Raw genomic sequence first — 12532 nt, 5'->3', positions numbered from 1 at the left:
TCTTCTTTTAATGTTACTTATTTTGTGGCCTATCTCATTGGGAAAAAAAACCCAAACCCAACCAACCTACAAACCCCAAACCAACCAGTTCTCTGCATGTATCATGACTTTTATTTTTTGTTTGTTTTTTACATCAAATATAGATGGAAGCTCATGAAAAAAAATAGTTCAGTGGTATTTAGCTTTGTCCCTCAATAAGGATTTCTTTCTGTTACACATGATAAATGCTTTGGTAACCTTGACGAGTTTTAAAAGAAATATTTTATATATTCACATCCTTTAAGTGTCAGTTGTGTCCTGTAGCTCTTGACTGCTTGGGGTAAGAAGGTTACTTCTTATTCCTTCCAGCTTAATCACTGACTGACAACAGGTGCTCAACACATTCTTTAAGAAATTAAGAAACGGGAAAGAAATTAATTTTCCCACTGAGTTTCACTGCCTTAAAGGCCAAGAGCTGTAATTTTGAACAGTCTTACCTCTCCAGTGACCACCACTTTACCTAACCCTACCTTTCTCTATATAATCTCTTTCTCAGAGATTCTGAAACGGAGATTCTGAGAGCTTCCGCCTACTTGGTGCCGGGCCCGGGACGCGGGAACCGGCCGCCACTCTCCGCTCTCCTGTGCCGCCTGGGGGCAGTGTTAGCCCTGCAACGGCGGTCCTGAGGGCAGCGGGTCCCTGCCCTGGGCCGGCGATCTTGACGGGTCCAGAGATGTGAAGAGCACAGGGGGGCCTCAGCAGCAAGCTGTGGGCAGAAGGAGACTAAGTCGCAGCCCCGTCTGCTCTGCTTTGGGTCTCAACCGTCTTAAGCGAGACCCTCCCCTCGCGCTGTTGGGCTCTGCTTGTTCGTCCTCAGTAACCGTGCTCTGAGCGTGGCGTTGCCCTTCACCACCTCAGCTCTACGGCTGACGGTAGCTGCGGCTCCACTCTTAACACCTGTGCCTCTTCACGAACGCCATCCCTACTGGCCTATTAAGCCCCTTTTCATCGCACACCGGTTTCGCCCTGACACAGGCGCAGCTCAGACCTCCCTATAATATACGCGGGAAGTATTCGCTCTGCTTCCTAGTACACATTAGACGCTTCCCCCTGACGGACGGGACGATCCCCCACGCCCCTCTGCTGGGAACCGTGGTAGGTGCGATGAGAGTTCACTGCTCCTCGCTCACAGCCCTGCCTGCTTCTCGCCCGCCCGCCGCCGCCGCGCGCCGCGGTCCGCGCACCGCCCGCGACACGCCCCTTTCCGAAGCCTATTGGTCGCCGCGGCGCCCCCCTGGTGGCCACTGCAGCGCTGAGTGGCCCGGCGACCCGTCCGTCAGCGCCGCCCGTCACAACACGCCCGGCTGCTGTCACAACAGAGCGGTACTTCCTGCGCGCCGCTCCCCGCGGCCGCCCCGCCGGGCGCACTGTCCTGCTTCTCCGCTCCTCCGGCACCGCGGTGGGCTGCAGAGTGTCGCGCCGGTAACCTCAGCTGCGGAGAACAGTGATGGCTCCACCAGGGAAAGTTGTCGCTGCCGCCGTACCTTGAGGGAAGAGCCGCGGGACGCCCTTCGTCGGTGTGTGTGTCCCCTCCCCGTTGCCCTTCTAGCGCCCCGAAGAAGTTGACATCTTTCGGCGGGGCGATGGCAGAGCCTGCCGGCAGCAGAGAACTGCCGGCGGCGGGCCGTGTCTCTCTGGACGCCGCTCACCGTGCCGAGGAGGAGATGGACCCGGCTTCTCTGGACGCCCCGGCGGCGGCCGCGGGCAGGAGGCGGGAGCGGCGCAGCGGTGTCTCGGCCGTCGGTACCGCTGAGCGCTTCCCCAGTAGCAGCCTTGGAGTGGCGGCAACCCCGGACCCCGACGTCTGCCTGCTGGAGGCGGCCAAAGCCACCCCTCGAAGGAGCAGCATCATCAAGGTAGGGGCGAACCGCCACACGGGCAAGTTTCCGCGGGTCCCTCCTCAGCCCGTGCCGGCAGGGGAGGGAGCCAGGGCGGGCGAGAACCCGACGCCCACGCCCCTCTCAGGTGAAGCTGACGCTTCGCTGCCCTGCCTCGTACCGAGCAAGGGCGGCGGTGCTGTAGCGTTGTCCTCCCGGAGCCTTCCGCGGGAAGGTGGATGCTCGTAGGCGTTGTCCCGGGGGGCGTCCCCGGCCGGCCAGCCAGTGTGGCGGGAGCTGGCTCCGGTGATGGGCTGTGCGGAGAGGGCTGCGTGGCGGGGCCCCGGCCGCAGTTGTCTGTGCCCTGTGAGTTTGGCAGCGGAGAAGCTGCCCGCTGAGTTGTGAAGTTCTGGCGTAGCGGCTTGTTCCGGCTCTTACTGAGTGCTCATGCAGCAGCTAGAGGCAGAGCGAGTGGCTTGTGCAGCCGTGGTATCCTTGGCTCTTGAGCATCCAAATCCGCGCTGGCACACGGTGAGAGGAGGCTGAATGTGGCACAGATTGCTGCGGAGCAGCTCCGGGGGTGTAACACTCTCTGTGTGACTTTGACAGCTTGGGCGTGCTCCTAGCACTCGCCGCCTTTGTTATAAACTGGTAGGGAAAATGGCCTTATGGTTGCGTTGGTCTGGTTTGTCTCCCAATTTAATTTTTAAGAATAAACGGTGTGGTTTCAGATTAAGTGATGTTTTCTTGCCAGTACGCAGGCCAATCACTGAGGAGACGGTGAATAAAGTCTCCTGGGAAAAGTTAATTTGGCACATGCTCACATGCAGTCCTCTTGGAATGATTTGCACTTGGAAGGCATCGGGAGAACAGTGGGAAACGAGACTTCACCTCGGTAGATGTGTGAGGGCAGGGCTCTTAACCAAAGGCAAAGAAGCAAAGAAGGCAGCTTAGCTCTTAGAGTCTGGGAGATCCATTGAAGGGATTGATAAACAAAACGTTTTCTTTTTGCATTTTAAAGCTTTAACATTCAGAGATAGTGAAGTGTAAAAAAGCCTCCGGGATCCTTTGAAAATTCCACCTTGAAATGTTAACCCATTTAATCGAACAAACCATTGAAGTGTGGCTTTAGCCTTGCCTTCTAAAGGCATCCATTGACTGTGGTGGGAATGGTTCCAATATGAAGTTACATAAATGATCTGCTAAATCAGGAGCAAAGTTGGGGAAGTGTTTTGGTATGGAAATGGTATTTTCTCTTGGAATTATGTGAAGGTTGCAAATCCACACTTTTGGATATAAAGAACATATAACAGTTTTTACACACTGCACCAGTCTGGTAGGTAAGTTCTCATGACTGGGTGCATTTTGACTATGGGTTGATACTTAGCAATGCTACTGTGAAAATGATCTATCTTCCAGCTGGAGGAATTTCTGGAGATGCATCCTGGGATGGTCTTTATCAACAGAGAGATTTCTGATAGGGATAAGACATCATTACATAAGGAATTGGTAAAGCCTTATGTGAGATACTGAGTAAACTCAGCTGGCTGCACTTAGGGGTGGTGCATTCAAACTGGAGAAGATCAGAAGGACAGATAGAATGGGCTGATAAGGTCAATGGATTGAACGTGGTATAAGAAAGAAATCTGATTCCTAGGACAGCAATGTCTGTGGAACAAAGGATGCTTATTCATAGAATCACAGAATGGCTTAATTTGGAAGGGACCTTAAAGATCTTTTACTCCAACCTCCCTCCTGTGGGCATGGATGTCTCAACTACACTCAGCTGCTCAAAGCCTCATCTGGCCTTAAACAGCCCCAGAGTTCCAGCTTAGAAATCAGACAATTACTCCAATCACTGTAAGGGTCTGGAATGGGTTTATGACAGGAATTGAATGAACAATACCTGAAATAATCTTAAATACTGGTAAGATGATGAATTAACTTAGATAAGATGGTTGTGTTTGATAGCAGATATCTGAACTGGAGAGTTTACAGGCTATGCTTCTCTTGGACTGGGCAAGACATTTATCTTCCCACAAGGGAAGTTAAATAATTTATTTGTTGGCATATTTTAGGAATTTCTGATGTCCTAGGTAATGTTCATGAGGAACATTAGATGGAATTGGAATGCAACCTCCCCCCAATTTACCTTTTCTATTTGTTCATGACTTCAACATGCAAGAATTCTGTGTAAGCATTGTATGTTTTGCAGGGGAATGAATTTTGCAGTTTTATATTATTTGTTTTGCTCTAAAAAGTCTATATAGTCATCTGAATCTATAGTCAAAATAGTATTCCATCACTTTCTTTAAGCTGCCTTTACCAACTGCAAGAGGGGCCTTAAAGAAGCAAGGGAAATTGCACACGAAGGACAAGCTCTTATTCTGCAGGAGTTGGAACACTTGCACTCTTCCCACTTCTCTCCCAGTTACTTCAAGGTGTGCTTTAGGCAGGGGATGGTTTCACTGGTTTAAGCAAGAAGTTAAAATTCTGTAGATTTAGATGATGAAATATGCTTTTAGTGTGATTTTTCCCCAGCTATCTTCTGGAACTCTGCAAGTTTCAAGGTTAACATCTGAGTGCAATTCCAGTGGAAGCCAGACTTGCTTACACTGTAGTGTTTTGGCATCCACAGTGTAACTGTGAACTATGAAGGACTGAACTTGCTTAAAAAACTCCTTTCCTGCAGCAAATTACATCTGGCATATACTGCAAGTAAAATATGAACCCTTTGAGATAATCTTTAGTGCATTCATGTGCTCTATATTTGGCTTCAGAAACAAGAAAACTCATTTCTACAAAAGGAACAAAATGTAGCTGGAATATTTTTATTCCCATTTTGCTTTGCTGATGCTCACAGCTCTTGTAGACTGAGGTAAATTTGAAGCAGCATTAATGAGAAATAGCAGTGGCTTCTCTTGTGCTTTAGCAAATTGCCCTAACACATGTGTATTAGTTGTGTTTTGGGATTTATTTTGGGGTTTTTTTGGTCTTTGGGGGGTGGTTATTGCAAGGAAGAGGTAAAGATCTTACTGCAGAAGTGGTGCAAAAATGATTTTGCCATGAGGAGCCTGCAGAGTACCATGGTTAGGAGAAGGGGCAAGAGTGCAGAACTTGACCCATTTTTTAAGAAGCCTGAAGATGGACTGTTGGCTAAATTATTTGCTGAGCATTTCCATGTTTTGAAGTTGGGTTTTTTTATGAAGAACCCAGAGTAATTTGTTTGGAAATACAATGTTAATTGCAACCACTTCTAAGGCAGGAGAGCAGAAGACAGTGAAGAACTGTTGGGTTTTTTTTGTGTGTGTGGGGTGGCATTTTGGGTTTTTTTGTATGTAAGGCTTTGCAAGCCTTCCTATGTGGGGCTGTAAAGAGAGCTGAATGATGTTGTTTTCCTTCTGGCATGTCCTTCTGACATTGCCATGTAGTATCATTTTAATGAAGGAGTAGGAAGGCTGTGTCATTTTTTGTAATGCCCACTGAAATAGTTTGTAAATGTAAACCAAAATATTTCCCTGTCAGTTCTTGCCAGGCGTCTGTCTCTGTTTGCATGCGGTACAAACTTTTGGGACCATGTGTTTGCTTTTTTACTTCCTGGGTATTTGTGTTATGATCCTGTGGCAGATAACACAGCTCTGCATTATGTTAGCAACAGCAGACTATACCCAAGAAGTGAACTTGAAGTAGGAACTGCAGAGTCAGGCTTCAACTTCATTCGCAGTCGAGCTGTGAGACCTTCCGCTGAGGTTCTTCAAAGGCCATTTGCTTTTCTTTCATGCACTTCTTTTTTTTTTTTTTTTTTCCCCTTCCTTTTTTCAAAGCTTGTTTATTTGTCCTTGCCTGTCATATTTTCCTAGTCTTAAGAACTGCAAAGCTTGGGACTTTGCAGTTGAGTTCATTAGTGGAAGTGCATCTAGCCAAGCTGTCTTGTTTCAAGAAGTTTTATTTATCCTAGTGACATTTTTAGCTTTAAAAAAGATAAACCTACAATAAAAAAAGAATAAGGCTTAGTTTCTTTCAAGCTGTGTTCTGAAGTGTGGTGACAGAATTAAAGTGGTTTAAATATGTGATACTTTCATGTGTGCAATGTGACTGTTGAAGACTTTTTTTCTCACAACAGAATTTGTCAAGGACTATAATGATCCTCCAGTTACTCAGATTTTTGCTGTGTAAGCTTACATTTAGATACTTGCTACTTAGTAATCTAAAACTGTGACTATGTAAGATTTCATTAACACAGATCTCATTAGTTGGTAGCCCGATAGTGATTCTACCAGAACTGCATTCTTTGGCATATTCATAACTACCCCAGAAAAAGAGGAAAGTCTTTTGGAGGAAAAGACATTTTAGAATACTGAAAAGGTATAAAGAAGGGCAAGAATGACGTGCCCAGCTATGGAAAGACTGTCACAAAATGATAAATTAATCAGGTTCATAGAATCATAGAATTGTCAGGGTTGAAAGGGGCCTCAAGGATCATCTAGTTCCAACCCCCCTGCCATGGGCAGGGACACCTCGCACTAAGTCAGGTTGCTTAGAGCCACATCCAGCCTGGCCTTAAACCTCCAGGGATGGGGCATCTACCACCTCCCTTTGTGATCTGTGCCAGTGTCTCACCACCCTCATGGTGAAGAATTTCTTCCTAACATCCAATCTGAATCTCCCCACTTCTAGTTTTGCTCCATCCCCCCTAGTCCTATCACTACCTGACACCCTCCAAAGTTCCTCACCAGCTTTCTTGTAGGCCCCCTTCAGATACCAAAAGGCCACAATAAGGTCTCCTCAGGGCCTTCTCCTCTCCAGACTGAATAGCCCGGAGAAGAGAAGGAAAAAGGTAACTGTTGGGTGATATTTTAATGTATGTAAATTTGCAAACATTGTGGAGAGAGAACCAGGGAACTGATGTTCACTCTTCTGCAGAGTGTGAAGTAGGGGAAGCCCAGTGATAGTTATAGCAGCAGGTTTAAAATAAGTGTTTTCTGACACAGCATGAAATTAGATCATGTACTTAACAGCCACAGAAAGCTGTGGCAGTCAGAAATGTAAATGGGTTCAAGCAGGTACAAAACGACAGGTTGATGGAGGACAGCATTGCAATGCGCCAAAGACATCTGACTTAGAAAGTCCCTAAACTACAAGCAGTTAACACTGGGAAGGCGCAACAGAGATTGACCACTTTGTACTTTCCAGCTGTTTATTTGTCTCCTGGTGCATATCCTCCTGTACCTGGGATACCAGCCTGGACTGACCTTTGTCTAACCCCAGATCTATTTGTTAAGGAAAACTTTAATACACTATTAAGAGACATGGAAGACTGTTATCAGCTATTGCTAGTTTAAAAATGACTTGGAAATGAAAATAATCTCTGTTAATCAGTTATTTAGAATTACATATATAGCTTTATTTTTTTGGCAAGTTTTACAGCATTTGGGGGTTTTGTTTTGTTAGTTTGTTGCACCTATATTCTATCCAGCACTTTTTGTTTCCTTCCCCCCCCCCCCCCCCCCCCCTTTTTTTTTTTCCCCCCACAAGCAGCTACCTGAGATAACTTTGATCAGGACCTGTGCTGGTTGTTGACCTGCTTTGGTTGAAAGAATTATATCCAGTAATTAGAAAAACTCTTGATCTTCAGTGGTACTGTGGAACTGTTGCATTTTTTCATGAAGATGCCTTTTCTTGGAGGGCAGTGGGTGTTTCAGATTGGGGTTTAGCCCCTACCTTTTCCCTGAAAACAAAGCAGCTTTGGTAGTTCCACAGTGGCTGTGCCTAAAATAACATCGTAGCACGAAAGAATTTAGGTGTTGTGGAAATTTTTTTGGGTATTGATAATAATAATCTGTAGACTACAATCCACTGAAGACTTCAGTGTATAAAGTGAAATTCAGATGCATGATTTAGGCATGTGGGTCTCATGACACTATCCTGAAGGCTCAGCCAGCTTCTTCTCAGAGATCTAGGTTTTGCCAGAAAAGTTTCTCGGAGGTTCTTCTGTTATGCAGCAGTCACTTAACACTTGCTGCTGAGCATTTGAGGATATGCCTTGTGCACAAGTCGATCTATGAGTAATAGATGATGGTCTCTTTCCATTCAGTTTCATGGAATGGTTTCATGTTTAAACTAGACTTCCTATTTCTGATGGTTGGATTTGCCACAAAATACAGTAATTCCAATTTGCAGTCATCTCTGCACTTGGGTAAAAAGTCAATTAACTTCTCAGGGAGAACTTGGCCTGGCTAAAAGTATTTTAAAAACCAGTGGAAGCCTTTACACTGCCTTCTGTAAATTTTAGTACTCTTAAAAAAAAAACAACCCAGCCACCAAACCCAAACAACCCCACACTCCAACAACCCAGGGCAAACTGCTTCTATTAGAGTTTATAGTGTATTTGTCTATTGTGCTGACTGCTGGCTCTGGAGAATTTTTCCTTGTCAGCTGATTCCATGTAGCAGATAGTGTAAGACATGACTGGTGATCTGATTAAACGTGTGGGTGGTGATGGATAATGGTATTGTGTCTGTGGTATTGTAATAGTCAGGAATATTTGGATATCTTCCATGGAAATTCCCTAAGAGCGGCCTTTTCCAAACTGCTGGGACAATGTCCTTTCTGTGGGGGACCAGCAGGTCTAGTGATCGTCAAACACAAGCTCTGGCAGGTGGTTTCAGGAATTTGCTTGACAGGTTTTCTGGGTAAGGTGTAGGATTTGATATGGTCAGGAATAAGGGATGAAGTTGGTGATCCTGGTTGATTTGTTTTTAAGGCATGTTCTGTGCAGAAGGACTGCTGTGCAGAGGCACATAAACGCTGGCTTGACCCTACCTTCTGTTGGAATGATGGCTGTGATGGGTAGAGCAGCAGCAGAGGAATGCTTTCTGCTGCTTTCCAAATAAAAATGTCGGTGTTTTTTTGTTTTTTAATATCTGTGCAGAGATGCAAACTCTGCTTCTTAGGATGATATTTTATTCATTCTGTAGTTCCACTGAGATCAGCTCCATCTGAAACAAAAATGGTTTGAGTTAATGGTATTTTTTTTTCCCTGTCCTTCCCTACAGTAGATGTCAAGGCAGTTACTGTAGGACCAATAATTTATCCTTGGAGAAAAATTTTAGCTGATGATGCTCAAACCTCATCAGCATGTTTTGCTTTCCAGGATGCCCCTGGAAAGTGTAATTTCTGGTAGTACCTTGGTGATTAATCCAAGGAATGAGGAATGATGTTTAATACTACTTTTTATTATACATGTATTCTAGCTTTCTTTTCTTTTTGCCAGTATGATTTCAAGGATTTTGAGCTGCACAACAGTTTAGGAACTACTCAGACCTGATAAAAAAACTTATGATGTGTGGAAGGCTAAATGCCTTTATTGAATACTAAGAAGTTCTGAAGACCAGTCATAGAATTCTAAAATGGTTTGTGCTGGAAGGAGCCTTGAAAATCGTGGGCAGGGACACCTTCCACTAGACCACATTGCTCAAGGTCCTGTTCAGCCTGGCCCTGAACACCTTCACAGGATTAGGGTGCATCCCCAGCTTTCCTGGGCAACCTGTTCCAGTGTCTCACCACCCTCACTGTAAAGATTTCCTTCCTAGTATCCAGTCTACATCTACCCTCTTCCAACTTAAAGCTGTTACTACAAGTCCTTCCCTAGCTTTCTTGTAGGCCCCAGTCAGATACTGGAAAGCTGCTCTAAGGTCTCTCTGGAGCCTTCTCTTCTCCAGGCTGAACAGCCCCAACTCTTGCAGCCTGTCCTCATAGGAGAGGTGCTTCAGCCCTTTCATCATTTTTGTGGCCTCCTCTGGACCCTTGCCATCAAGATCCATGTCCTTTTTGTTTGGGGCACCAGAACTGGACAGTGCTGCAGGTGAGGTCTCACAAATGCAGAGTAGAGGGGCAGTATCTCCTCCCTATCCTGCTGCTCACACTTCTTTTGATGCAGCCCAGCACATGGCTGCCTTCTGGGCTGCCAGTGACCATTGCCAGCTCATGGTGAGTTTTTCATCAGCTGATACCCTCAAATCCTTCTCCTGAAGGCTGCTATCAAGCCATTTCCTGCCCAGCCTGTATTTCTGCTTGGGATTACCCCTCCCCAGGTGCAGGACCTCACACTTGGCCTTGTAGAACTTCATGAGGTTGTCTTGGGCCACCTCTCCAGCCTGTCCAGGTCCCTCTGGATGGCATCCCTTCCCTCCAGCATGTTGGCCAAACCACAGCATATGGCTTACAAAGATGTTAAGCAGCACTAGTCTCAGTGCAGTACTGGCACCATTACAGGTCTTTGTATGTATTGCTGTAGGAGTGTGTTTACAGTCAGTGCCTTGTTCTTGATTGTGAAGTCTACTTATGAAGAATGCTGTCTTCTTGAGGAAACTTTTTATGTCAGAACTTCGCAGTTGTAGTGATTTTTGAGCCCCATCCTTATTGCACTGACTCAGTTTTTGTGGTTCATTTTTAATGCCTGTATTTATTAAGTTGCAAGTCTTTGGCTAATAAAACTGTATATATACCTTAATTAAAACTGAGAAAAGACATTCCTGTTCCAGAGCCACTTACATCAACAACATCAGTCTTGGGATTATTGGATTATTTTGGGCAGGGTACATCAAGTCATGTTATTGTGACATGCCTATTTAAAGGTGCCTGGCATCAGATTTAAGCTGTTGGGTTTTAGTTTTGGTTTTGTGGTGAGGATAACTTTTTTTGGTTTTTGAGAGGAAAAATTCTTGGTGCCTTCTGTCAGTTTTAGCCCACTGTTGTGATTTGCATAGAAAAATAAAGCATCGTGTTTTAGCTTGACATTAGATTGTTCTGTTAAGATGCTTTCAAAGTACAATATAGAGGACTCTCATTGTAAATGTAGAGGGATTCTGGCTTCTTGCAGAGGAAGCAGTGCAAGGTTATTTATTTATTTGTGTGTATTTATTTATGTATTGGAATAGAATAGAATAAACCAGGTTAGAAGAGACCTTCAAGATCATTGCGTCCAACCTGTCATCCAACGCCACGTAATCAACTAAACCATGCAACCAAGCATCCTGTCAAGTCTCCTCCTAAACACCTCCAATGATGGCAACTCCACCACATCCCCAGGCAGCCCATTCCAATGGGCAATCACTCTCTATGAAGAATTTCTTCCAAACATCCAGTCTAAACCTTCCCTGGTGCAGCTTGAGACTGTGTCCTCTTGTTCTGGTGCTGGTTGCCTGAGAGAAGAAACCAGCCCCTGCCTGTCTACAATCCCACTTCAGGTAGCTGTAGAAAGCAATAACATCTCCCCTGAGCCTCCTCTTCTCCCGACTAAGCAACCCCAGCTCCCTCAGCCTCTCCTCACAAGGCTTGTGTTCCAAACCCCTCACCAGCTTTGCTGCCCTTCTCTGGACACGCTCCAGCAAGTCAACATCCTTCCTAAACTGAGGGGCCCAGAACTGGACACAGTACTCGAGGTGTGGCCTAACCAGTGCAGTGTACAGGGGCAGAATGACCTCCCTGCTCCTGCTGGCCACACTGTTCCTGATGCAGGCCAGGATGCCATTGGCCCTCCTGGCTGCCTGGGCACACTGCAGGCTCATGTTCAGCCTACCATCAACCAGCAACCCCAGGTCCTTCTCCACCTGACTGCTCTCCAGCCACTCTGACCCCAGCCTGTAGCTCTGCATGGGGTTGTTGTGGCCAATGTGCAGAACCCGGCACTTGGATGTGTTCAGTCTCATGCCATTGGACTCTGCCCATCTGTCCAGCCTGTCGAGGTCCCTCTGCAGAGCCTCTCTACCCTCCAGCAGATCAACTCCCGCCCCCAGCTTGGTGTCATCCACAAATTTACTGATGATGGACTCGATGCCCTCATCCAGATCATCAATGAAGATATTGAAGAGCTTGGGGCCCAGCACTGATCCTTGGGGCACACCACTAGTGACTGGCTGCCAGCTGGATGTGGCGCCATTCACCATCACTCTCTGGGCTCGGCTCTCCAGCCAGTTCCTAACCCATCGCAGTGTGCTCCTGTCCAAGCCACGGGCTGGCCATGCAATTTCATTTTCCCCTCTTTTGTTCTTTTATAAGAATTTTCAGTAATACCTGCTTAGAAGTTGCATTTTACTCAGCTGAAGCGACTGCTGATCTGTTCAAGCCAGATCTATCAAGAGAGCCCTGTGAATGAATTACTGTAAGATCTCTCTTCTTTTTCCAAATGAGATTGTGTAGGAGCTTGTTAAATTAGCTTGACAAATGTGATGGTTTAATAACAAAATTCTGTTGCACTGGAGTATAACACACCTCCGGGCACTATCTTGTGTAAAAATGGTAATAAAATATTCTGTGATCACGGGCCAAAACATAGACATTGGAATTCATTCAAGGTATGAAAACAGACTTCATGCAAAGGTTTTGTGTTCTGTGATGGATGGAGCTCAGTCCCAAACACCCAGTGGGAGTGAGTGAGGTCTGCTGGGCCTGACCCAGCAGGTCGGGTAACACCTGAGTCTGGATATGGGGTTAAAAGCAGATATGTTCTGGGAAATATAGGTGTATCCTGAAGGGAGCCTTGTCTTCTAGTGTTACATAAAATTGGCTGTACTTGTTTATAATGTGGAATTGCAAGTCATAGTATATATAGCTTGTGAATGTCTTTCTCCCTGTTCTGATTCACACTGGCAGTTGCTCCCTAAAGCAATGCAGAT

At 46.0% G+C, this 12532-nt stretch overlaps 1 protein-coding gene across 1 annotated transcript in view; it reads left to right on the top strand.

Moving 5' to 3' along the window:
• The first annotated feature begins 1425 nt into the window (after positions 1 to 1425).
• The window catches only part of PLCL1 (phospholipase C like 1 (inactive)), a 212471-nt gene continuing 201364 nt past the window's right edge, over positions 1426 to 12532 (top strand). Inside the window, exon 1 of the mRNA XM_054171404.1 lies at positions 1426 to 1895. Within this exon, the coding sequence (XP_054027379.1) occupies positions 1623 to 1895 (273 nt within the window). The 5' untranslated portion in view covers positions 1426 to 1622. The remainder of the gene's footprint in view (positions 1896 to 12532) is intronic.

Source organism: Dryobates pubescens, chromosome 2 (genome assembly GCF_014839835.1).
Source record: "Dryobates pubescens isolate bDryPub1 chromosome 2, bDryPub1.pri, whole genome shotgun sequence".
NCBI lineage: Eukaryota > Metazoa > Chordata > Aves > Piciformes > Picidae > Dryobates > Dryobates pubescens.
Note: the sequence above shows the minus strand (reverse complement) of the source record. Positions and strands in the feature narration are given on the sequence as shown.